The sequence below is a fragment of the Bos indicus genome, chromosome 5 (genome assembly GCF_029378745.1).
Source record: "Bos indicus isolate NIAB-ARS_2022 breed Sahiwal x Tharparkar chromosome 5, NIAB-ARS_B.indTharparkar_mat_pri_1.0, whole genome shotgun sequence".
In the NCBI taxonomy this organism is placed as follows: domain Eukaryota; kingdom Metazoa; phylum Chordata; class Mammalia; order Artiodactyla; family Bovidae; genus Bos; species Bos indicus.
This window is the reverse complement of record NC_091764.1, coordinates 49,650,731-49,678,144: the sequence shown is the minus strand read 5'-3', so window position 1 is coordinate 49,678,144 and position 27,414 is coordinate 49,650,731. Positions and strand designations below refer to the sequence as shown.

The 27,414-nt window shown below is 41.5% G+C and overlaps 1 protein-coding gene across 3 annotated transcripts in view; it reads left to right on the top strand.

Moving 5' to 3' along the window:
* The window catches only part of SRGAP1 (SLIT-ROBO Rho GTPase activating protein 1), a 312,480-nt gene extending 307,167 nt beyond the window's left edge, over positions 1-5,313 (top strand). For all 3 annotated transcript variants that reach the window (XM_019960891.2, XM_019960890.2, XM_070789362.1), the window contains exon 22: positions 226-5,313. In XM_019960891.2, the coding sequence (XP_019816450.2) occupies positions 226-603 (378 nt within the window). In that variant the 3' untranslated portion in view covers positions 604-5,313. The remainder of the gene's footprint in view (positions 1-225) is intronic.
* Positions 5,314-27,414: the final 22,101 nt, after the last annotated feature.

Below are 27,414 nucleotides of genomic sequence, written 5' to 3'. Positions count from 1 at the left end.
ACACAATCTGTGCTGATGTTCTCAGTCATGGCTGACTTTTTGCGACCCCATGGACTGTAGCCTGCCAGGTTCCTCTGTCCATGGAATTTTCCAGGCAAGAATACTGGATGGGCTGCCATTTCCTTCTCCAGGGATAACACAATCTAGTGATTCCACATTTCTGTACATTTCAAAATGATTGCCATGATAAGTCTGGGTTACCATCTGTCATTTGTTTTTCAACAGGATATCGAAGAGACGATGAACACTGCTTTGAATGAACTCCGAGAACTGGAGAGACAGAGTACAGCAAAGCATGCCCCCGACGTGGTGCTGGATACCTTAGAACAAGTGAAAAACTCTCCCACCCCCGCCACCTCCACGGAATCGCTCAGCCCTTTGCACAGCGTTGCTCTCAGGAGCTCAGAGCCTCAGATTCGTCGGAGCACTAGCTCCTCCAGTGACACGTTGAGTACTTTCAAGCCTGCAGTGGCACCCAGAATGGGCGTGCAGCTGAAGCCCCCAGCCCTTCGGCCGAAACCTGCTGTTCTTCCAAAAACAAACCCGACCGTGGGGCCCGCCCCGCCTTCCCAAGGTCCAGCAGACAAGTCCTGCACAATGTAACACCCACCTGAGCATGGTCATCTGGGGTGATGATTAAAAAGAGAAGACGGATTAGTGACAAAAGTCATAGATCCATAACTTGCGTTAGTCGTGTGCTTATAACTGGAGATCTTTTGGCTTTTCTATGTTCTCGAATGTAATGTCTGAGATTAGCTAAATAACACGGGCATTTGTATTTTGTAATTTTTTTTAAATAACTGGACATATGCCATTTTAAAGACAATAGAAACACTTAGACTTACTTGAAAATCCAATGCTGCACCGTTTGTAATGAACACAGCACCGCTCTGCCCTGCACATTGCACAGCGCTTCAGGCTTAGTGTAGCCCGGTGAGTCAGAAACGCCGGCATCTCAAGGCAGGAGAATCTCAGTGCCAGGCCCTGGAGTGTAACCAGTGTTGGTCGGTGGCACTTGGGGTGATGCTGAAAGGTGACAATGGTATTGTTTAGTAGCTGACAGTGAGTACCTCTGATCTCATGAAGCAGGGCTGAGACCAGCCCAGGCTGCGTACTTGCTGTTGTCACAGTGGGCTGTTCCCAGTGGGATTTGCAGCACACTGCCCAAATGAGTAGGATTGTCTTTTTCCTAACAGTCGTTTCCCTGGGCCCAGGTCAAATCTTAGCAAGGGGCGCTAGAACCTCTGCAGTTACTGCACCAACTAAATCTGGGAAAGGAGAGGGGGACAGTCCTCCAGAGCTCCTGCTGGACTCTTCCCCTGAGCCTGATCAGGCCCCGGGAGGGTTTCCAAGTCCATCCGCTGCATTCAGCACAGACCAGAACAGTCTAATTTTCAAGACTTTCTGGTTACCCTATTCTGTCCACTCCTTCAGAGATCTGTTGTTGCCTAGAAAATAACTTCCAGCTCCCGTGAAGCCCTGTGTTTTTCCTCTTCAGCAATGGAGAAAGTGCTTGGTTCACCTGGCCTTCTCTTCCCCTGACTAGAGGATCTGGGTTCCCCTAAACATGCTGCAGAGGCCTCTTGATCCTAAATTGAATCCCCAGCTTCCCTTGCCAGCTGTCTCTTCAAGCTGTGGTCTGGTAAGAGCCAGACCAACGCGGGAAGACGACCCCATGGTTCCAGCATGATCTCCTCCCAGTTGTTCAGCCTGGAACCAGGGCTTGCTTTGTTTTTTCCCAACTGGTCTCTACATCACTCACATAGTCAGCTCCAGTCCATCGGGATCCCCTTTCTCTGACATCCTCACCCATAGTCTTTCTTTAGCCCATATTTATGCTCGGTTTCCCCTCTATCTTAAAAAGAATACCTTGAACTCTGTTTTTTTTTTCTAAGGTACAGATCACCGCTGTTCTATCAGCAGCCACTTATGCCATCTGTAAGCATTGTATCTACTCTGTCACTGAACTTACTGATGAAGAGGGTTGGTTTGTTTGCTTTTGGGGTTCCCCCCCCTAAAAATGGATAGCCAGAACTAATCCCTCTGGAACACTTTGATTTCAAACTGGCAGCCAATCGCATGCCCACCTAAGAGTTACAGTATGGACTTTGATTTCTCAGCTCAATGGGGAATGCATCAGTGTGGAAAAAAATGGGGATCTGTACTAAAACCAAGATCGTTACTTTGATCTCTACCTCAGTTTGCCAGTCTGATCATTCTAATGCAAAGAGAGGTTTCATTTATGAGGTATTGTTACCTTTGAAAATCACACTGCTGGTTGCTTGACTGCAGCCTGATTTCACAAATGGACTAGTGAAAAAAAATTACTTCAGGTATTTCCAGGTATTGTAAACCTCTGAATTTTTGCAACCATCCTTTTTACCCATTTTGATAAAGAGGCCCAGCCCAGCATCTTGTGCAACCCTCCCAACCTTTTCCTTGAGCTTTATTAGTCTTTCAGCACCTTTGGAAACCATGGAAACCCAGCCAGGACTGAGCTCTGAGTAGCACCAAGCCTTCTGGACAATCTTCCCAAATGTCTGGAACATTGAAACTTTTAAGAATAATCTCCCAGTTCTTTCTCGATTCCACTTTGCTCTCTTAATTCTCTGTTGTCCAATAGGGAAACAGAAACAGAGAAAGAGGTGGAAGTAATGGTGGAGGAAACTTTAAATCTTTTAGAAATTAAAATAAAGAAGGTTCTTATAAAGCCACTTCCTTATTTGATGGAAGAGGCATCAAAAGAGAAGAGGTGTTTTGAACTTACTCATTTGGGGAGGGTGCTTGTACAAGCTTTAAGTGTTCCAGATCTTACTCGTGCAACGCAATTTCTTCAGACTTCTCCCTGGTAACCTTCCCCAGTGTCTCGTCCCTTTGGTGTTGACACCTGTGATGGGATGAGGACTGCCTTTCCACCCTCCACATCAGGACTCTCCTGCCTTGGAAGGCAGAGGACACGCTGCTCCAGACCTCAGAGCCTCAGAGGCTGTGCCTTCTTCCAGGAAACAGCTCCTAACCCTCTCCCATCACTCCCTTTCTTTACCTGTCTCCGTCTTCGCTATTACTCTGTTGTCACCTGAGGCTTTTTTTCCCCTTCAATTCCCAGGAAAGGATGTGACCTCAGAGTGAGTAAGGACTCAATAAGGACTCACTTATCCTTACTTTGTTTAGTAAAAGTCTAAGATTCCAAGGATAAGACAAGATGGCCCCTTCACAAAGGATCAAAAAAAAAACACCCAATGAGTTCCTTCGAGGGTTTACCTGCAAGTGGTCCTCTTGACAGCCAAAGTGTAGCCCTCAAGGAATGGGAAGAGAAGAAAGAAAATAAGTTCCTAAAAGATTATACCCCGGTTTTAAGAATCTTATCATAGATCCTCATGTGCAGTTTGGGAAGTGAGTCATTTTGGTGATGGGTAAATGATAGTTCTACAAAGATTACCTGACTCCACTTACACAAGAATATGTATTCACAGCTGATATAACTGAATGTTCACATCCCATCCATAGAACTCACTTAAGTAGATTTACCAAATTGGCCTTTGGGTTTGGGTGAGGATGCTTGCAGTGAATCATTAGCATAGAGTGAACTGTTCTTAAAACATATTTTCTGATGAGTGTTCTGAAAATTATTTCAGTTTGTTGAATGGCCCTTTGTAGAGCTCCATGTTCAAGTTGGGCATAAATGCCATTGTTTAACAATTTTGCACGTTTTCACACAATGTAATCTTTTGATGCCCCTTGAGCAATCCATAGAATAATGTATAGCAGGGTCCCACTTAATCTACTGAAATGAATATAAGCAGTGATCAATGGATATAGAGCACCAAGGGTCAAATTGTATGAGTTTTCTGTCTTTGTTCTTTTGCCATTCCCAAAAATGGGTTCATAATTTAAGAAAAAGGAAATAAAAAAAAAAAAACCAGGGACATGGAGGCCTCCTTAGTATTTGGGAATGAGACATAGCCTCTAGGGTCTATAAACTAAAGAAACTTTAGTTTGGTAATTACAGTCTCTGAAATCCAAAGTTTAAGAGCCTATGGTTCTGTTGGGTTTGGAAGACTTCAGATTTGGGATGTCATTCCTGACCACAGTAATGAGAGGCCATGAATGCAGGAAGTGCGCTGGGGGCTGAGTCTCGGCTCTGAGTTACTTCCCATGGAGACTTGGAACTGTGGGGCAGCTTAGAAGTGGAGACTCTTCCCACAGAGCTCCCTAATGGAGGCTAGCACCTGAACTAAAAGCCAACCTCCAGCTGGGCTGGGGTGTCAGGCATGGAGCAGGGTGACTCTGGCACAGCTTTGTTCAAATCAATAAAACAAACTGGAAATTGAGCTTTCACTTACCCACCCTAGTATACTTTCTTTTTAAAAAAAAATAGAGTCTGTATTATAATCAAAATGGTACCTGTATCTTAAAATTACGTAGGGAATTTTGTATGTTTAAATAATTGTACTGGGTTCCATAATGCTTATCTTAGAAACTGTTTAGTAAAAGAAAATATATAAACCGTGCATTTGTGAATGCCCCCCTTTAGAACATTCTTCCAAGTTCAATGTATAGTGTGATGGTTATTATAGACGTTTAAAGTATAGTAAGTGGCTGTGTGACAGGAGAGACTGCTATTTACCTACTGACTTAAGAGTTAACTCCTGCCCACGTAATTAAATCAGTATTGTCCTTTCCTGTTGGTTTGATCAGTTGCAGTACTGGTGGCTTCCTGCTTGTGACTGTTACCTAATCGTGTCAATGTACATCTGTAGTATGTACATGTGAAAGTGCCTTTCTATTTTAGGAGTCTTAGCCTTGCTCTTTACTGTTGCCCCACACACTTCTGCCCGACACCCAATTCCTCGCCCACTTGAGTGTTTTGCAACTTAACTCCACTCTCTCCCAGCTTCCTTTCTATGCCTCGGTGCTCAGTATTGTCCCGTCTTGCATCCTCGTCCGTCATGGTCAGGTCATGGTCATCAGACATCGTTTTCCCCTTAGCCGTGACTGTGCCTTTCCCTCCCTACAGTCACTCTCTGGGTCCCCGACACCTCTCCCGCTCACGAGCTGCTGATGGCCATCCTGTCCTCCTCGGCTCTGTACTGCCTCTTACCATGACATTTCCTTGTCTCTGAGGTGAAAGTAAAGGGGGATGCTTTTCTAGTTCTGGAAGGGAAAACAAATGTTTTGTTAATCTGTTGTGACAATGCACTTTTCTGTATAGTACTGTACATTTTCGCATGTACCATTCCAGGCTTCGGTATCCAGTCAGGTCTGTTCTCCACGGTGTACCTTTATAATAAATAAGATAGTGCTGGCTGCCTTTGTCTGCTTCCAGTCGGGTCTGATTCTCTGCACTTTTCCATTTCTTTTTTTCTTGTCACTATTAACCCTTTAGAGAGCTGAGTTGCCTTGAATTGTTAAATCACGTGAAACTACCTTTCTTTTTAATGTTTTTCACCTCACTTTCATTTTTGTTTGTGAATTTGAAAATGGCGCCTCATTCACAGGGCTTTGTCTGTGAAGCCAGGGTTTTTTAGAATAGTTTGGAGACCCCTGTGTAGTGAGAGAACAGGTCAGGAGGATCTTAAGCGGCTGAGAAAGCAGTCCTAAACATTCTAGATTGAATTTTCTCCTTTAGAAGGAAGTTTTGACATGGTCAACCTTGTCAAGCTGACTTTGGGATTCATTTGAATATGCAGAAATGCAATCCTCAGGTTTAGACTATGTTTAGAGTTCCCCCACGTATAGATATTTTACCTTCAGTCTTACCTTTTTTTGCCCCGAATTCTTGAGGACTACCAATACATAATATAGCTTTGTAAAACTGTATCAGTAATGTGCAGATTGTATCAGCAAAATGTCAGATTGGAACAGTCATGAGATGTAAAAAAAAAAATGACATAAATGGAGGGGAATAAACTTTTATTGAAGCATAAAATACATAGAGAAAATTATAGAAATCATTAGCATAAGAGTTTTCACAAAGTGATGCCCTATTGCATCCACCCCCAGATCAAGAAGCAGCATTGTAACAGCCTCCGAGAAGCTAGGCTTGTGCCTCTCCAAAGTTAATCAACATCCTGACGAGTAACACCAGAGTTTGGTTTTGTCTGTTGTTTTTCTACAAATGGACTTGCAATATTTAGATTTTCTCTGGCTTCTTTTCTTGACATTTTATGTTCAGGAGAGTCCATGTTGCTAAATATAACTGTGTGTGCTCAGTCATGTCCAAATCTGGTGTGACCTCATGGACCGTAGCCTGCCAGGCTCCTCTGACCATGAGATTTTTTAGGCAAGAATACTGGAGTTAGGTACCATTAACTACTCCAAGGGATCTTCCCAACCCAGAGATTGAACTGCCATGTCTTGCATCTCCTGCATGGGCAGGTGGATTCTTTACCACTAGTGCCACTTGGGAAGCCCTATAATGGCACCAAATGGCCAATACGGAAATCAGATTGATTAGGTTCTTTGCAGCCGAAGATGAAGAAGCTCTATACAGTCAACAAAAACAAGACCTGGAGCTGACTGTGGCTCATATCATGAGTTCCTTATTGCAAAGTTCAGGGTTAAACTGAAGAAAGTAGGGAAAACCACTAGGCCATTCAGGTATGACCTAAATCAAATCCCTTATGGTTATACAGTAGAGGTGACAAATAGATTCAAGGGGTTAGATCTGGTAGACAGAGTGCCTTAAAACCTATGGACAGAGGTTTGTAACATTGTACAAGAGGTGGTGACCAAAACAAACCCAAGAAAAATAAGTGCAATAAGGCAAAGTGGTTGTCTTAGGAGACCTCATAAATAGCTGAGAAAAGAAATACAAAAGGCAAAGGAAAAAGAGAAAGATATACCAAACTGAATGCAGAATTCCAAAGAACAGTAAGAAGAGATAAGAAAGGCTTCTTAAGTGAACAAGGCAAAGAAAACGTGGAAAACGAGAATGGGAAAGACTAGAGAGCTCATCAAGAAAACTGGAGATACCGAGGGAACATTTCATGCAAAGATGGGCACAATAAAGGACAGAAACAGCAAGGACCTAACAAGCAGAAGAGACTAAGACAAAGTGGCAAGAATACACAGAAGAACTATACAAAAAAGGTCTTAATGATCCAGATAACCACAATGGCGTAGTCACTCACCTGGAGCCAGACATCCTGGCGTGTGAAGTCAAGTGGACTTTAAGAAGCATTGCTGTGAACAAAGCTAGTGGAGGTGACAGAATTCCAGCTGAGCTTTTTAAAATCCTAAAAGATGATGCTGTTAAAGGACTGCACTCAATATGCCAGCAAATTTGGAAAACTCAACAGTGGCCGCAGGACTGGTAAAGTTCAATTTTCATTTCAGTGTTCAAACTACCGTACAATTGCACTCATTTCACAGGCTAGCAAGGTAATACTCAAAATCCTTCAAGGCAGGCTTCAACAGTACGTGAACTGAAGACTTCAGATGTACAAGCTGGGTTTAGAAAAGGCAGAGGAACCAGAGATCAAATTGCCAACATTTGTTGGATCATGGAGAAAGCAAGGGAATTCCAAAAAACATCTGCTTCATTGACTATGCTAAAGCCTTTGACTCTGTGGATCACAACAAACTGGGAAATTCTTCAAGACATGGGAATACCAGACCACCTTACCTGCCTCCTGAGAAATCTATATGCAGGTCAAGAAGCAACAGAACCGACATGAAACAACAGACTGGTTCCAAATTGGAAAAGGAGTACATCAAGACTATGTATTGTCACCCTGTTTATTTAATGTATATGCAGAGTACATCATGTGAAATGCCAGGACTGGACCACTCACAAACTGGAATCAAGATTGCCTTGGAGAAATAGTAATAACCTCAGATATGCAGATGATACAATTCTAAAGAGCCTCTTGAGGAGAGAAAGAGTAGAGTGAAAAAGCTGGCTTAAAATTCAACATTCAAAAAGCTAAGATCATGGCATCCAGGTCCATCATTCCATGGGGAATATATGGGGGAAAAGTGGAATCAGTGACAGATTTTATTTTCCTGGGCTCCAAAATCACTGCGGACAGTGACTGCAGCCATGAAATTAAAAGATGCTTGCTCCTTGGAAGAAAAACTATGGCAAACCTAAACAGTGTATTAAGAGAGACATCACTGCCAACAAAGGTCTGTATAGTCAGAACTATGGCTTTTCCATTAGTCATTTATGGGTGTAAGCATTGAACCATAAAAAAGGCTGAGCACCAACAAATTGATGCTTTTGAACTGTGGTGCTAGAGAAGACTCTTGAGAGTCCTTTGGACAACAAGGAGATCAAAACAGTCAATCCTAAAAGAAATCAACCCTGAATATTCATTGGAAGGACCGATGCAGAAACTGAAGCTCCAATACTTTGGCCACCTGATGTGAAGATTCAAATCACTGGAAAAGACCCTGAAGTTGGGAAAGATGAGGGCAGGAGGAGAAGGGGACAATAGAGGATGAGATGGTTGGATGGCTTCATCAACTCAATGGACGTGAGTTTGAGCAAGCTCCAGGAGATAGTGAAGGACAAGGGAAGCCTGGCCTGCTGCAGTTCATGGGTTCTCAAAGAATCAGACTTACTTTGGGACTGAACAACAACAATAAATATAAACATAACATTATAAATATAACTGTAGTTTTCTCCATTTATGGGCTGTATAGAATTCTATACGAATATGCTTACTGTTATACTTCAGTACTTCCTGATTAAACTTTTGGAATGATATGCAGAAATCTCTAAACATGGACAAATTTATGAAAAAAGAAAGGAAGACCACCTATTTAAAGAAAATGTTTCCCCAAACATAATAGAATGACTTTGAACTTAGCCATTAAATGGAACACCTATCTGAAAGCAGGTATGTACCACTTTAGGACCTGAGAGTTGGATTTAGAGGCTGATCCACAGAACAAGGACTTTCCAGGTAGCACCAGTAGTAAAGAACCCACCTGCCAATGCAGGAGACCTGAGTTTGATCCCTAGGTCAGGAAGATCCCCTGGAGGAGGGCATGGCAACCTACTCCAGTATTCATGCCTGGAGAATCCCATGGACAGAGGAGCCTGACAAGCTACAGTCCATAGGATAGCAAAGAGTCGGACACAGCTGAAATGACTGAGCACACATGCACGCCACAGGAACAAATGCCCAAATCAGACTATAGGATTGTTCCAGAAAAGCCCCACTGTCCTGCTTACCCTTCACTACTATCCTCCAATCCATGAGCCTCGACCAGCCACAACCCTCCCAATCTGTGCCTGCACCCCTCCCTTCTGAATTAGAGTTCCACGTGGGGATGTCTGGTTGTCACCTCCCACTGTTCATATGCCAGCATCTCGTAAGAATATTAGGAAGGAAGGGAAAGGAAATTTTCTGGATCCTACCTTGAGTAGTTGGGACTCAAGCAGAAAGTTCCCAAGCTTGATCTGAAATGCCCAAAAGTTCCTGGAAGCCAAAAATTATGGCAAAGTCCATTCCACGGGTCATAAATCCCCTTTTGGATTTTAGAAAATAGGGTTATGATCCCTTTGGGAAATTAATCACGGTGAGGTTCATCATTCTTCAGTAGACTTTATCTCTACAGTGGATAGAAAACTTGCCTTCTACAGTGAAAAATCGTGATTTTTATTAAGATTACTCCTTAGTTACTCCTGGAATGTTAGGTCCATGAATCAGGGCAAATTGAAAGTGCTCAAACAGGAGATGACAAGAGTGAACATTCACATTCTAGGAATCAGTGAACTAAGATGGACTGGAATGGGTGAATTTAATTCAGATGACCATTATATCTACTACTGTAGGCAAGAATCCCTTAGAAGAAATGGAGTAACCATCATGCTTAACAAAAGAGTCCGAAATGCAGTACTTGGATGCAATCTCAAAAATGACAGAATGATCTCTGTTCGTTTCCAAGGTAAACCATTCAATATCACAGTAATCCAAGTCTATGCCCCAACCAGTAACGCTGACGAAGCTGAAGTTGAACAGTTCCATGAAGACCTACAAGACCTTCTAGAACTAACACCCCAAAAAGATGTCCTTTTCATTATAGGGGACTGGAATGCAAAAGTAGGAAGTCAAGAAACACCTGGAGTAACAGGCAAATTTGGCCTTGGAGTACAGAATGAAGCAGGGCAAAGGCTAAGAGTTCTGCCAAGAGAACACACTGGTCATAGCAAACACCCTTTTCCAACAACACAAGAGAAGACTCGACAGATGGACATCACCGGATGGTAGACACCGAAATCAGATTGATTACATTCTTTGCAGCCGAAGATGGAGAAGCTCTATACAGTCAGCAAAAACAAGACCGGGAGCTGACTGTGGCTCAGATCGTGAACTCCTTATTGCCAAATTCAGACTTAAATTGAAGAAAGTAGGGAAAACCACTAGACCATTCAGGTATGACCTAAATCTAATTCGTTATGACTATACAGTGGAAGTGAGAAATAGGTTTAATGGACTAGATCTGCTAGACAGAGTGCCTGATGAACTATGAATGGAGGTTCATGACATTGTACAGGAGAGAGGAATCAAGACCATCCCCAAGAAAAAGAAATGCAAAAAAGCAAAATGGCTATCTGAGGAGGCCTTACCAATAGCTGTGAAAAGAAGAAAAGCGAAAAGCAAAGGAGAAAAGGCAAGATATTAAGCATCTGAATAAGAGTTCCAAAGAATAGCAAGGAGAGATAAGAAAGCCTTCCTCAGTGATCAGTGTAAAGAAATAGAGGAAAACAATAGAATGGGAAAGACTAGAGATCTCTTCAAGAAAATTAGAGATACCAAGGGAACATTTCATGCAAAGACAGGCTCAATAAAGGACAGAAATGGTAGGGACCTAACAGAAGCAGAAGATATTAAGAAGAGGTGGCAAGAATACACAGAAGAACTGTACAAAAAAGATCTTCATGACCAAGATAATCACAACAGTGTGATCACTCACCTAGAGCCAGACATCCTGGAATGTGAAGTCAAGTGGGCGTTAGGAAGCATCACTACGAACAAAGTTAGTGGAGGTGATGGAACTCCAGTTGAGCTCTTTCAAATCCTGAAAGATGATGCTGTGAAAGTGCTGCACTCAATATGCCAGCAAATTTGGAAAACTCAGCAGTGGCCACAGGACTGGAAAAGGTCAGTTTTCATTCCAATCCCAAAGAAAGGCAACGCCAAAGAATGCTCAAACTACTGCACAATTGCACTCATCTCACACGCTACTAAACTAATGCTTAAAATTCTCCAAGCCAAGCTTCAGCAATACGTGAACTGTGAACTTCCAGATGTTCAAGCTGGTTTTAGAAAAGGCAGAGGAACCAGAGACCAAATTGCCAACATCCTCTGGATCATCGAAAAAGCAAGAGAGTTCCAGAAAAACATCTATTTCTGCTTTACTGACTATGCCAAAGCATTTGACTGTGTGGATCACAATAAACTGTGGAAAATTCTGAAAGAGATGGGAATACCAGACCACCTGATCTGCCTCTTGAGAAACCTGTATGCAGGTCAGGAAGCAACAGTTAGAACTGGACATGGAACAACAGACTGGTTCCAAATAGGAAAAGGAGTACATCAAGGCTGTGTATTGTCACCCTGCTTATTTTACTTCTATGCAGAGTACATCATGAGAAATGCTGGGCTGGAGGAAGCAAAAGCTGGAATCAAGATTGCCAGGAGAAATATCAATAACCTCAGATACGCAGATGACACCACTCTTATGGCAGAAAGTGAAGAAGAACTAAAGAGCCTCTTGATGAAAATGAAAGAGAAGAGTGAAAAAGTTGGCTTAAAGCTTAACATTCAGAAAACTAAGATCATGGCATCTGGTCCCATCACTTCGTGGCAAATAGATGGGGAAACAGTGGCTGACTTTCTTTTTCTGGGCTCCAAAATCACTGCAGATGGTGATTGCAGCCATGAAATTAAAAGACACTTACTCCTTGGAAGGAAACTTATAACCAACCTAAACAGCATATTAAAAAGCAGAGACATTACTTTGCCAACAAAGGTCTGTCTAGTCAAGGCTATGGTTTTTCCAGTAGTCATGTATGGACGTGAGAGTTGGACTATAAAGAAAGCTGAGCGCCAAAGAATTTATACTTTTGAACTGTGGTGTTGAAGACTCTTGAAAGTCCCTTGGACTGCAAGGAGATCCAACCAGTCCATCCTAAAGGAGATCAGTCCTGGGTATTCATTGGAAGGACTGATGTTGAAGCTGAAACTCCAATACTTTGGCCACCTGATGTGAAAAGCTGACTCATTTGAAAAGACCCTGATGCTGTGAAAGATTGAGGGCAGGAGGAGAAGGGGACGACAGAGAATGAGATGGTTAGATGGCATCACCGACTCAATGGACATGGTTTGGGTGAATTCCAGGAGTTGGTGATGGATAGGGAGGCCTGGCATGCTGCGATTCATGAGGTCGCAAAGAGTCGGACGTGACTGAGCGACAACTGAACCTAACTCCTTAGCAGGAGTGGCTAGAGAGCTGGGACCAGGTTGAATATCTAAATGACTGTCTGCGTCTTTAAGAGAGAGAGACCAGTCGTCCTGGAGCCCTGAGACAACATTCTGTATACGGTGTTAACATCTTGAAGAAGGTCAAGATATTTGCCATCTAGTTCTGGCAACTAGTGGGTGCCCCCTTCTTACCATCAGCTCTCTGTCCAATGTACTCCTGGGGTGATAGGCTCTCTTTTAGCGGTTTGAGTGTGCAGCTGAAGGAAGAACTACTGATGAATTATCCTCCCAATGATGATGCATTGTACTAATCTTTTTGTCTTTCATATACCCAGGGAATCTCTGGTGTAAAAGTCCATGACCCTCTAAATGAAAGTGAACAATCATGTCTGCAAGGGGAGAGGGAAGCATCATCAATAGTTGGTGAAGTATTCTAAATCATAAATGATATATTAACTAATTTGAAAATGAGATTTGAGGTTCTAACTCTTTGGTGGATGGACTGCATCCTTTTTTTTTAAGGCAACATGGTCAGGTTTTATAATAGAAGGTATGGTTTGTGAGCCAAAGATGATTACATTAGTAACTGAATATTAGCATATACAGTAGAAGAGGGAAATTTTTTAATAAGATAAAAATCTATTATCTGATCCCAATTCACACTGTTACTGGAATTCTACAAATCATCAACCCATGCCTCAATTTCCCAGTCAGAAATACTCCCCAGCAGCATTTTAGTACAATGTTCTCTAATCCTTACACTATGCTTATTTTTAGCAGAGTTGACTTTGTATTCTACATATAATTGTGTATCCTCATCAGGTTTCAGAGAAGGCAATGGCACCCCACTCCAGCACTCTTGCCTGGAAAATCCCACGGACAGAGGAGCCTGGTAGGCTGCAGTCCGTGGGGTCGCTAAGAGTCAGGAACGACTGAGCGACTTCACTTTCACTTTTCACTTTCAAGCATTGGAGAAGGAAATGGCAACCCACTCCAGGGTTCTTGCCTGGAGAATCCCAGGGACTGAGGAGCCTGATGGGCTGCTGTCTATGGGGTCGCACAGAGTCGGACACAACTGAAGCGACTTAGCAGCAGCAGCCACAGCATCAGGTTTATCTCCCTCAAATCAGTTCATATTACAAGTCTCCGTAAACATGATTTTTTAAGGGCTGCATAGTATTTTAGCATACAAATGTACCATAATTTAATCATTTCCTATCACTTGTTTGCAGGTTTTTTTAATTGAATGTTCTGCAAAGTAAGCAGCTCTGTACATAATCACTGTCTGCATTTTGAATCATTAATTTGGCACTGATTCCAAAATGGGAAATAACTAGGTCAAGGGTATAAGCATCTCTAAGGCTCATGATAAATGTTGCCAACCTATTTTCTAGAAAGACTGCACAAATTTATACTACTGCCAGCAAAGTATAAGAGTACAGAACACAAGCTTACAATCATGTCATTTGTTCCTTTGCCAAAGGCACTTGCTCAGTCATATCTGACTCTTTGTGACTCCGTGGACTGTAACCTGCAGGGCTCCCCTGTCCATGGAATTTTCCAGGCAAGAATACAAGAGTGGGTTGCCATTTCTTCTTCCAGGGGATATTCCTGACCAGGGATTGAACCACTGTCTCCTGCATTGGCAGGATTCTTTACCAATTGCGCCACCACCAATGTAATAGGTAAATTAAAATTTTGATCTAAATTCTTCAGTATTTATTAAAGTGCACATCCTCATTTCCAGAGTGGAAACCCCTGTGTTACTCACCTCTTTGTCCTCCGTCTCAGATTTCTCCCTCCGTATCATTTCAGCTGAACATCAGCAGACAGAGATTTTTCCCTTAGACATGTTAAACTCAGGAGACCCAAAAACTAAATCTACTTTCTTGTATTCCAAAACATATTCCACCCCTCTCCCCAGTATTCAGTGTTCTACTAATTTTTATCTCAGCTTTAACCTAGTTCTGGGCTTCATTCCTTTTTGCTATAACTATTATAGTATCTTTCCACATAGTTTTCCTGGGTGCATTGTCTCCCTTTTGCAAGGATTATACACTCCTGCTAATCATCTTTCTTAAAAAATACAAACTAACAATCTAACGAACTAGTGAGTAAAAAAACTAACACGCAAGGAAGCACAGAAGACTCACTATCTACTAGACATTGTTTGATAGAAATAAACTTCAGTGATGGCTCAGCGGTAAAGAGCAATGTAGGAGACATGGGTTCAATCCCTAGGTGGGGAAGATCCCTTGGAAGAAGAAATAGCATCCCACTCCAGTATTCTTGCCTGAAAAATTCCATGGACAGAGGAGCCTGGCAGGCTGCAATCCAAAGGGTTGCAAAGAGTCGGACATGACTAAGCAACTGAGCGCACATATAAAAATAGCTAATTTGTACTAAGTGTCAACTTATACATTCATTATACATTCATTCATTTGATCCTTACAAGACAGCCAAGCAGGAGCTACAATTATTATCATCCTTACAGATGAGAAAATTAAGCCACAAGGGGTTAAGAACTTGCCTGGGTCATAGAGCTAGCCAATGGTAGAGCCAGAATTTGATTCTGAGCCACCTGGTCCCAGAGATTCTGCTTATGATCACTGCTGCATTCTGACCCCTGTACAATGCTCAAGTCATTCCTCTGCTCCAAAACCATATGTTGCTCCCCATTACAGACCCGAAACTATGTCTCATTCACCTTTGCATCTTCAAACCTAACAAGTCATTAACCAAGTAATGAAACTGAAATGAATGCAGTATTTGCCACCTTTGCAGTCTGCCATTTCAGCCTTACTGCCTACCACTTCCTCTCAAGAACCTTTATGTTCTGCTGTAACCGGCTACTTTCCCTGAGTAGGCTGGGCTACAACTTCCTCTCCATAGTTTAGGCCATTCCTAAGCCCAGCATGTCTTCTGTTAAAGTGACTCAGTCGTGTCCGACTCTTTGTGACCCTATGTACTGTAGCCTGCCAGGCTCCTCTGTCCATGGAATTCTCCAAGCCAGAATACTGGAGTGGGTTCCATTCTCTTCTCCAGAGGATCTTCCCAACTCAGGGATCAAACCCAGGTCTCCTACAATGCAGGCAGATTCTTACCAGCTGAACTACCAGGGAAGCCCAGCATGTCCCCTATCTCATTTACATCTACCTGATGAAACCATTTATCCTTGAAAACACGACTAAAATATTACACCTTATATCTCTTGGCTTGTGTTTACCACTCCATTCTCCATGCTTCTACCGCATTCCTTCACTCATTTAATCAGGCTCACTTCTGGACATATGGCCGTAACACGACAGCTAGGCTTCCTGGTCTCCTGAAGTGTAGTGTTCAGTTAGGTAACAAGCACTGAACATGCCAACAAACTATTTTGGTAAAACAATTCCAGGTGCTGATAACTGCTACACACACACACACACACACACACACACATATATATGTACTTCTCTAGGTGGAAAAGAAAAGACCACAATTAGAAATAAGAGAATTATGAAAAAAGCTCACCACTAAAGGGAAACATACAAAAAAAGGCAGGAAATCATCCAAACACAAAGCTAGTAGGCAGGTTAAAAGACAAAGTTAGTAAAATTACCTATATCCACAATAAGCAGTTAGTTCAGTTCAGTTCAGTCACTCAGTTGTGTCCAACTCTTTGCGACCCCATGAATCGCAGCACGCCAGGCCTCCCTGTCCATCACCATCTCCCAGAGTTCACTCAAACTCATGTCCATCGAGTCCGTGATGCCATCCAGCCATCTCATCCTCTGTCATCCCCCTCTCTTCCTGCCCTCAATCCCTCCCAGCATCAGAGTCTTTTGCAATGAGTCAACTCTTCACATGAGGTGGCCAAAGTACTGGAGTTTCAGCATTAGCATCATTCCTTCCAAAGAACTCCCAGGGCTGATCTCCTTCAGAATGGACTGGTTGGATCTCCTTGCAGTCCAAGGGACTCTCAAGAGTCTTCACCAACACCACAGTTCAAAAGCATCAATTCTTCAGCACTCAGCTTTCTTCACAGTCCAACTCTCACATTCATACATGACCACTGGAAAAACCATAGCCTTGACTAGACGGACCTTTGTTGGCAAAGTAATGTCTCTGCTTTTGAATATGCTGTTTAGATTGGTCATAACTTTCCAGGAGTAAGCGTCTTTTAATTTCATGGCTACAATCACCATCTGCAGTGATTTTGGAGCCCAGAAAAATAAAGTCTGACACTGTTTCCACTCTTTCCCCATCTATTTACCATGAAGTGATGGGACCAGATGCCACAATCTTAGTTTTCTGAATGTTGAGCTTTAAGCCAACTTTTTCACTCTCCTCCTTCACTTTCATCAAGCAGTTAAGGGATACACAAAACACCTACCTGGAAAATATGATTTCAAACCAGTAATCTTGCGGGGAAGAGAGTACAAATGTAGGGTTTTTAAAACCACACTTGAAATTAATAGATCAGCAAGTTAATCACATACACACGTGTGCACACACATACATAGAGAGTGCTAGATAAAAACCTCATGGTAACTGCAAACCAAAAATCTATACTATACACACAAAAAGAAAAATAAATCCAGACATAACATTGAAGACAGTCATCCTCAGAATTGCCAAAGCAATCCTGAGAGAAAAGAATAAAGTAGAAGGCATAACCCTCCCAGACTTCAGACAATAATACAAAGCTATTTTGTTGTTATTCAGTTGCTCAGTCATGTCTGACTCTTTGTGACCCCAAGGACTGCAGCACTCCAGGCTTCCCTGTCCTTCACTATCTCCCAGAGTTTGCTCAAACTCATGTCCTTGGAGTTGATGATGCCATCCATCCTCTGTTGGATGGATCCATCCATCCCCTTCTCCTCATGCCCTCAATCAATTTTCTGCTGATGGGTGGGGCTGCACTCCCTCCCTGTAGTTTGGCCTGAGACGGCCTAGTCCTGGAGTCTGTAGTCCCTGTGGTAGGGCTAGCGGCGCCCTCCTCCAAGAGGACTTATCCCAACACACCCCACCTCCCAGGACTGCTGCTGCCAGTGCCCCTGAGCCTGCAGCAGGCCACTGTTGACCCATACCTCCACCTGGGACTCCCAAACAGTCACAGGCAAGTCTGGATCAGTGTTTGTGGGGTCACTGCTCCTTTCCCATGGGTCCTGGCGTGCACAAGGCTTTGTTTGTGCCCTCCAAGAATCTCTGGTGGGTACAGGGTTTGATTTTAACATGATTGTGCCCCTCCTACAATCTTGTTGTGGCTTATCCTTTGTCCTTGGACATAGGTTACCCTTTGGAGGGGTTGTCCAACATTCTCCTGTCAATGGTTGTTCAGCAGCTACTTGTGATTTTGGTGTTCTCACAGGAGAAGATGAGCGTACATCCTTCTGCTCCGCCATCTTGGAGGATTAGATCTGATAGAGTGCCTGAAGAACTATGGATGAAGGTTCATAACACTGTACAGGAGGTGGTGACCAAAACCATCCCCATGAAAAAGAAATGCAACAAGGCAGAATGCTTGTCTGAGGAGGCCTTACAAACAGCTGAGAAAAGAAGAGAAATGAAAGACAAAGGAGAAAGGGTAAGATATACCCAACTGAACGCAAAGTTCCAAAGAACAGCAAGGAGAGATGAGAAAGCCTTCATAAGTAAACAATGCAAAAAACAGAGGAAAACAATAGAATGGGAAAGACTAGAGACTTCTTCAAGAAAAGTAGAGATACCAAGGGAATATTTCATGCACAGATGAGCACAATAAAGGACAGAAATGGTAAGGATGTAACAGAAGCAGAAGAGATCAACACGAAGTGGCAAGAACACACAGAAGAACTATACAAAAAAGGTCATAATGACCCAGATAACCACAATGGTGTGGTCACTCACCAAGAGCCAGACATCCTGGATTGTGAAGTCAATTGGGACTTAGGAAGCATCACTACAAACAAAGCTAGTGGAGGTTATGGAATTCCAGCTGGGTTATTTCAAATCCTAAAAGAGAATGCTGTTAAAATGCTAAAGTCAATATGCCAGCAAATTTGGAAAACTCAGCAGTGGCCACAGGACTAGAAAGTTCAGTTTTCATTCCAATCCCAAAGAAGGGCTATGCCAAAGTATGTGCAAACTACCACACAATTCCACTCATTTCACATGCTACCAAGGTAATGCTCAAAATCCTTCAAGCTAGTCTTCAACAGTACGTGAATTTAGAACTTCCAGATGTACAAACTGGGTTTAGAAAACAGAGGAACCAGAGGTCAAATTGCCAACATCCATTAGATCTTAGAAAAAGCAAGAGAATTCCAGAAAAACATCTACTTCTGCTTCATTGACTATGCTAAAGCCTTTGACTCTATGGATCATAACAAACTGTGGAAAATTCTTAAAGAGATGGGGATCTTAGAACCCCTTTCCTGCCTCCCGAGAAACCTGTATGCAGGTCAAGAAGCAATAGTTAGAACCAGACATGGAACAATGGACTGGTTCCAAATTGGGAAAGGAGTATGTTAAGGCTGTATACTGTAACACTGCTTATTTAACTTATATGCAGAGTACATCATGTGAAATGCTGGGCTAGATGAAGCTCAAGCTGGAATCAAGATTGCTGAGAGAAATATCAATAACCTCAGATATGAAGATGATACCACCCTTATGGCAGAATGTGAAAAGGAACTAAAGAGCCTCTTGATGAAGGTAAAAGAGGAGAGTGAAAAACTGGCTTAAAACTCAACATTCAGAAAACTAAGATCATGGCATCTGGTCTCATTACTTCATGGAAAATAGATGGAGAATCATGGAAACAGTGACAGATTTTGTTTTCTTGGGCTTCAAAATCACTGTACATGGTGACTGCAGCCATGAAATTGAAAGACACTTGCCTCATGGAAGGAAAGCTATGGCAAACCTAGACAGCATATTAAAAAGCAGAGACATCACCTTGCCAACAAAGGTCCGTCTAGTCAAAACCATAGTTTTTCCAGTAGTCATAAGGAAAGCTGAGTGCCAAAGAATTGATGCTTTTGAACTGTGGTAATGGAGAAGACTCTCAAGAGTCCCTTGGACAACAAGGAGATCAAACCAGTCAATCCTAAAGGAAATCAACCCTGAATATTCATTGGAAGGACTAATGCTGAAGCTCCCATACTTTGGCTACCTGATGAAAGCAGCAAAATCTTTGGAAAAGACCCTGATGCTGGGAAATATTGAAGGCAGGAGAAGGGGACAACAGAGAATGAGATGGTTGGATGGCATCATTGACTTGATGGACATGCGTTTGAGCAAACCCTGGGAGATAGTGAGGATGGGGAAGCCTGGCATGCTGCAGTGCAGGGGGTCACAAAGAGTCAGACATGACTGGGCAAATGAACTACAATAAATAGTAATTAAAACAGCATGGTATTGGCATAAAAGCCGACATGGATCAGTGGAACACAATAGAGAGCCCAGAAATAAACCCACATACTTATGGTCAATTAATCTTTGACAAAGGTGGTAAGAATGGGGAAAAGACAGTCTCTTCAGCAAATGCTGTTGGGAAACTGGCTAGTCGCCTTCAAATTAATGAAGTTAGAACACATCTTTGTGCCACTAACAAAAGTAAACTCAAAATGGCTTAAATATTTAAATATAAGACAAGACAAAATAAAACTCCTAGAAGAAAACATAGGTAAAACATTCTCTGACATAAATAGTACCAATGTTTTCTTAGGTCAGTCTCCCAAAACAATAGAGGGGAAAAAAGCAAAAATAAACAAATGGAACTAATTAAGCTTATAATTTTTGCAGAGCAAAGGAAAGTAACCATTAAGAAAACAAAAAGACTACCTATGGATTGGGAGAAAATATTTGCAAATGATGCAACCAACAAGGACTTAATTTTCAAAACATACAAATATACAAAATATACATTTCAATAACCAAAAACCAGCTTCAGTCAAAAATGTGCAGAAGATCTAAATAGGTATTTCCCCAAAGAAGACATACAGATTGCCAAAGAGCATATGTAAAGATATTTAACATCGCTAATTGTTAGAGAAATACAAATAAAACTACAATGATGTACCACCTCACACCAGTCAGAATGACCATTATTAAAATGTCTACAAATCATAGATGCTGGAGACAGTAAAGAGAAAAGGGGAACCTTCTTATATTGTTGGTAGGGAATGTAAGCTGGTGTGGCCATTATGGAAAGCAATATGGAAGTTTCTCAAAACACTAAAAATAGAATTACCACATGATCCAGCAATCCCATTCCTAGGCATATACTCAGATAAAACTATAATTTGAAAAGATGCATGCACCTATGTTCATTACAGCACTATTTACAATAGCTAAGACATACAAACAACCTAAATTTCCATGGATTGATGAATAGATAAAGATGATGTGGTACCTATATACAGCGGAATAGTACTCAGCTATAAAAAAAAAAGCATGAAATAATGCCATTTGCAGTAACATGGATGGACCTAGAGATTATCCCACTAAGTAAAGTCAATCAGAAAGACAAAGAAAAATACCATACATATGACTTAAATGTATAAACTAAAAGATGACACAAATCAACATATCTACAAGACAGCAACAGATTCATAAACATAGAAAACAGATGTGTGGCTCCAAAGGGGTAAGGGGATGGGAGAGGGAAGGATTGGGGGTTTGGGATTAGCAGATACAAATTATTATATATAGAATGGGTAAATAACAAGGTCCTACTCTATAGCATAGAAAACTATATTCAATATCCTATGATAAAGCATAATGGAAAAAAATACAGATATAACCGAGTCATTTTGTTGTACAGCAAAAATTAACATTGTCAACCAATAAAATTTCAAAAAATATATAGTCAAATCATAAGAGAACAAGAAAGGAAAAGAAAAAAAATACCTCCAAAAACAAACCCAAAGAAATTAACAAAATGGCAATAAAACCATGCTAAGTCACTTCAGTCGTGTCCGACTCTGTGTTGACCCCATAGACGGCAGCCCACCAGGCTCCCCCGACCCTGGGATTCTCCAGGCAAGAACACTGGAGTGGGTTGCCATTTCCTTCTCCAATGCATGAAAGTGAAAAGTGAAAGTGAAGTCGCTCAGTCATGTCCAACTCTTCAAGACCCCATGGACTGCAGCCCACCAGGCTCCTTCATCCATGGGATTTTCCAGGCAAGAGTACTGGAGTGGGGTGCCATTGCCTTCTCCAAGACCATACATAACAATAATTACCTTAAATGTAAATGGACTAAATGCTCCAACCAAAAGATACAGAGCGGCTGAATGCATACAAAAACAAGATCTATATATATGAAATGAAAACCACAATCACAGAAAACAAACTGATTACATGGATAACAGCCTTGTCTAACTCAATGAAATTATGAGCGATGCCATGTAGGGGCACCCAAGATGGACAAGTTATAGTGGAGAGTTCTGACAAAATGTGGTCCATTGGAGAAGGGAATGGCAAATCGCTTCAACATTCTTGCCTTGAGAACCCCATGAACAGTATGAAAAGGCAAAAAGATGAACTCATGACACTGAAAGATGAACTCCCCAAGTTGGTAAGTGCCCAATGTCCTACTGGAGAATAGCAGAGAAATAATTCCAGAAAGAATGAAGAGGCTGAGCCAAAGCAAAAACAACACCCCGTTGTGAATGTATCTGGTGGTGAAAGTAAAGTCTGATGCTGTAAAGAATAATATTACATGGGAACCTGGAGTGTTACGTCCAAGAATCAAGGAAAATTCTAAGTGGTCAAACAGAAGATACCAAGAGCGAGCATCAACATTTTAGGAATCAGTGAACTAAAATGGACAGGTATGGGCAAATTTAATTCAGATGACCATTATATCTACTACTATGGGCAAGAATCCCTTAGAAGAAGTGGTGTAGCCCTCATAGTCAAAAAGAGTCCGAAATGCAGTACTTGGGTGCAATCTCAAAAACAACAGAATGATCTTGATTCGTTTTCAAGGCAAACCATTCAATGTGACAGTAACCCAAGTCTATGCTCCAAGCATTTAATGCTGAAGAAGATGAAGTTGAACAGTTCTATGAAGACCTACAAGACCTAGAAATAACATCAAAAAAAGATGTCCTTTTCATCATAGGGGACTGGAATGCAAAAGTAGGAAGTCAAGAGATACCTGGAGTAACAGGCAAGTTTGGCCTTATAGTACACATGAAGCAGGGCAAAGGCTAACAGAGTTTTGCCAAAAGAATGCACTGATCATAACAAACACCCTCTTCCAACAACATAAGAGACAACTCTACAGAAGGACATCACCAGATGGCCAATACTGAAATCAAATTGATTATATTCTTTGTAGCTGAAGATGGAGAAGCTCTATACAGACCGGGAGCTGACTGTGGCTCAGATCATCAACTCCTTTTACAAAATTCAGACTTAAATTGAAGAAAGTAGGAAAAACCACTAGGCCATTCGGGTATGACCTAAATCAAATCCTTTATGATGATACAGTGGAAGTGATAAACAATTTCAAGGGATTAGATCTGGTAGACAGAGTTCCTGAATAAGTATGGATGGAGGTTGTTACTTGTACAGGAGACAGTGATCAAAACCATCCCCAAGAAAAAGAAATTCAACAAGGCAAAATGGTTGTCTGAGGAGGCCTTACAAATAGCTGAGAAAAGAAGTGAAAGGCAAAGGAGAAAAGGAAAGATATACCCATCTGAATGCAGAGTTCCAAAGAATAGCAAGGAAAGATAAGAAAGCCTTCCTAAATGACCAACGCAAAGAAACAGAGGAAAACAATAGAATGGGAAAGACTAGAGAGGTCTTGAAGAAAATTACAGATACCAAGAGAATGTTTCATGAAAAGATGGGCACAATTTCTGTCCTAAAGGACAGAAGCAAAAAGTATTAAGAAGAGGTGGCAAGAATACACAGAAGAACGAGACAAAAAAGATCATAATGATCCAGATAACCATGATGGTGAGATTATTCATCTAGAGCCAGACATCCTGGAGTATGAAGTCATCTGGGACTTAGGAAGCATCACTACAAACAAAGCTAGTGGAGGTGATGGAATTCCAGCTGAGTTATTTCAAATCCTAAAAGATGATACTGTTAAAATGCTGCAGGCAATATGCCAGGAAATTTGGAAAACTCAGCAGTGGCCACAAGAACTGGAAAAGATCAGTTTTCATTCCAATTGCAAAGAAGAACAATGCCAAAGAATGTTCAAACTACCACACTATTGTACTTATTTCACATTCTACCAAGGTAAAGCTCAAAATCCTTCAAGCTAGGCTTCAACAGTCTGTGAATCGAGAACTTCCAGATGTACAAGCTGGGTTTAGAAAAGGCAGAGGAACCAGAGATCAAATTGCCAACATCAGTTGTATCATAGAAAGAGCTAGAGAATTCCAGAAAAACATCTCTTTCTGCTTCACTGACTATGCTAAAGCCTTTGACTGTGTGGATGGATCACAACAAACTGTAAAAAATTCTGAAAGAGATGGGGATACTAGACCACCTTATCTACCTTCTGAGAAACCTGAACACAGGTCACGAAGCAACAGTTAGAACTAACATAGAACAATGGATTGGTTCCAAATTGGGAAATGAGTACGTCAAGGCTGTTTATCATCCCCTTGCTTATTTAACTTATATGCAGAATACATCACGTGAAATGCTGGGCTGGATGAAGCACAAGCTGCAATCAAGTTTCCTCAGAGAAATATCAATAATCTCAGAGATGCAGACAACACCACCCTTATGGAAGAAAGTGAAGAGGAACTAAAGGGCCTCTTGAGGAAGGTGAAAGAGGAGAGTGAAAAGCTGGCTTAAAACTCAACATTCAAAAAACTAAAATCAAGGCATCTGGTCCCATCATTTCATGGCAAATAGTTGGAGGGGGGGAATGGAAACAGTGAGATACTTTATTTTCTTGTGGGTTTCCCTCAGTTAGTAAAGAATTTGCTTGCAATGCAGGAGACCCCTATTCAATTCCTGGGTCAGGAAGATACCCTGGAGAAGGGTTAGGCTACCCACTCCAGTATTCTTGGGCTTCCCTTGTGGCTCAGCTGGTAAAGAATGCACCTGCAATGTGGGAGATCTGGGTTTCATCCCTGGGTTGGGAAGATCCCCTAGAGAAGGGAAAGGCTACCCACTCCAGGACTCGCAAAGAGCCAAACACGACTGAGTGACTTTCATTTTATTTTCTTGGACTCCAAAATCAATGTGGATGATGACTACAGCCATGAAATTGAAAGACATTTGCTCCTTGGAAGGAAAGCTATGACAAACCTAAACAGTATAATAAAAAGCACATTACTTTGCCAACAAAGGTCCATCTAGTCAAGACTATGGTTTTTCCAGCAGTCATGTATGGATGTGAGAGTTGGACAATAAAAAAGGCTGAGTGCCAAAGAATTGGTGCTTTTGAACTGTGGTGTTGGAGAAGATTCTTGAGAGTCCCCTGGACTGCAAAGAGATCAAACCAGTCAATCCTAAAGGAAATCAATCCTGAAAATTCATTGGAAGGACTAATGCTAAAGCTGAAACTTGAATACTTTGGCCTCCTGATGCAAAGAGCCTACTCATTGGAAAAGACCCTGATGTTGGGAAAGGTTGAAGGCAAGAGAGGGGGACGACATAGGATGAGCTGGTTGGATCGCATCACCGACTCAATGGACATGAGTTTGAGCAAACTCAAGGAGATGGTTAAGGACAGGGAAGCCTGGCGTGCTGCAGTCCATGGGGTCACAAAGAGTCGGACATGACTGAGCAACTGAACAACAATAACAGATTCACTTCAGATCTAGAGAACCACATAGACTGAAAGTGAGGGGATGGAAAAATGTATTCCACACAGAAGGAAATCACAAGAAAAAGTAACAATACTTAAATCAGACTAAATAGATTTTAAAATAAACACTATTACAAGAGACAAATAAGGACACTACATAATAATCAAGGGGTCAATCCAAGAAGAAGATATAACAATTATAAATATATATGCACCAATATAGAAGCACCTAAGTGTATAAAGCAGATATTAATGGACACAAAAGGAGAAATTGACAGGAACATAATCATAGTCGAGAGCCTAAGCACCTCACTTACACCAATGGATAGATCATCCAGATATAAAATTGATAAAGAAACATGAGCCTTAAATGACACATTAGACCAAATGGACTTAACATATAGAAAGCATTCCATCCAAAAGCAGCAGAATACTCATTCTTCTCAAGTATTCATGGAACATCCCCCAGGATGGATCATATGCTGGATAACAAAATAATCCTTGGTAAATTTTTAAAAGTTGAAATGATATAAGCATTTTTCCTATCACACAATATGAGACTAGAAATCAACTAAAAGAAAAAAAAAAACTGCAAAAAAAACCCCAGAACACAGTAGAGGCTAAACAATATGCTACTAAATACTCAATGGATAACTGAAGAAATCAAAGAAGACATTAAAATATACCTGAAGTAAGTGAAAACAAAAACACAATACAAAACCTATGGGGCAGCAGCAAAAACAGTTCTAAGAGGCAAGTTTAGAGTAAAAGCAGAGACATTACTTTGCCAACAAATGTCCATCTAGTCAAAGCTATGGTTTTTCCAGTAGTCATGTATGCATGTGAGAGTTGAACTATAAAGAAAGCTGAGCGCTGAAGAACTGATGCTTATGAACTGTGGTGCTGAGAAGACTCTTAAGAGTCCTTTGGACTGCAAGGAGGTTAAACTAGTCAATCCTAAAGGAAATCAGTCCTGAATATTCATTGGAAGAACTGATGCTGAGCCTGAGGCTGAAACTCCAATACTTTGTCCACCTGATGCTAAGAACTGACTCATTGGAAAAGACCCTGATGCTGGCAAAGATTGAAGGCAGGAGGAGAAGGGGACCACAGAGGATGAGATGATTGGATGGCATCACCGACTCTATAGACATGAGCTTGAGTAAGCTCCGGGAATTGGTGATGGACAGGGAAGCCTGGTGTGCTCCAGTGCATGGGGTCGCAAAGAGTCAGACACAACTTAGCGACTGAACTGAACTGAAGCTTACCCCAGGAATCAAGAAAAACCTCAAATAAGCAACCTAAACTTATACCTGCTGGGAAGGATTGGGGGCAGGAGGAGAAGGGGACGACAGAGGATGAGATGGCTGGATGTCATCACCGACTTGATGGACGTGAGTCTGAGTGAACTCCGGGAGTTAGTGATGGACAGGGAGGCCTGGTGTGCTGCAATTCATGGGGTCACAAAGAGTCAGACACGACTGAGTGACTGAACTGAACCTTATACCTAAAGGAAGTAAAAAAGAACAAACAAAACCTAAAATTAGTAGAAGGAAAGAAATAATGGAGATCAGAGCAGAATTAAGTGAAATTAGGCTGAAAAGAAAATAAGAGAAAAGATCAGTGAAACTAAAATCTGATTCTTTGAAAAGATACACAAAATTAATAAACCTTTAGGCAGACTCAGCATGAGAAAAAGGGAGATGATCCAGATCAGTAAAATTAGAAATGTAAAAGAAGTTACAATCAACATTACAGAAATATAAAGGATCAAAAGACACTACTATGAAAAATTATATGCCAATAAAAAGGACAACCAAAGAAAAAATGGACAGATTCTTAGAAAGGTACAATCTCCCAAGACTGAACCAGGAAAAAATAGAAAATATGAAAAAACTAATTACCAGTAATGAAATTCAATCAGTAATTTTTAAAATTCCCAACAAACAAAACTCCAGGACCAGATGGTTTTATAGGTGAATTATACCAAACTAAGAGTAAACACCTATCCTTCTGAAATTATTCCAAAAAATTGCAGAGGAAGAAACACTTTCAAACTCATTATATGACGCCATCATAGCCTGATACCAAAACCAAACAAAGATATCACAAAAAGAGAATTATATGGCACTATCACTGATGAACATAGATGCAAAAATCTTCAACACATACCAGCAAACCAAATCCAACAATACAGTAAAAGTATTGTTGATA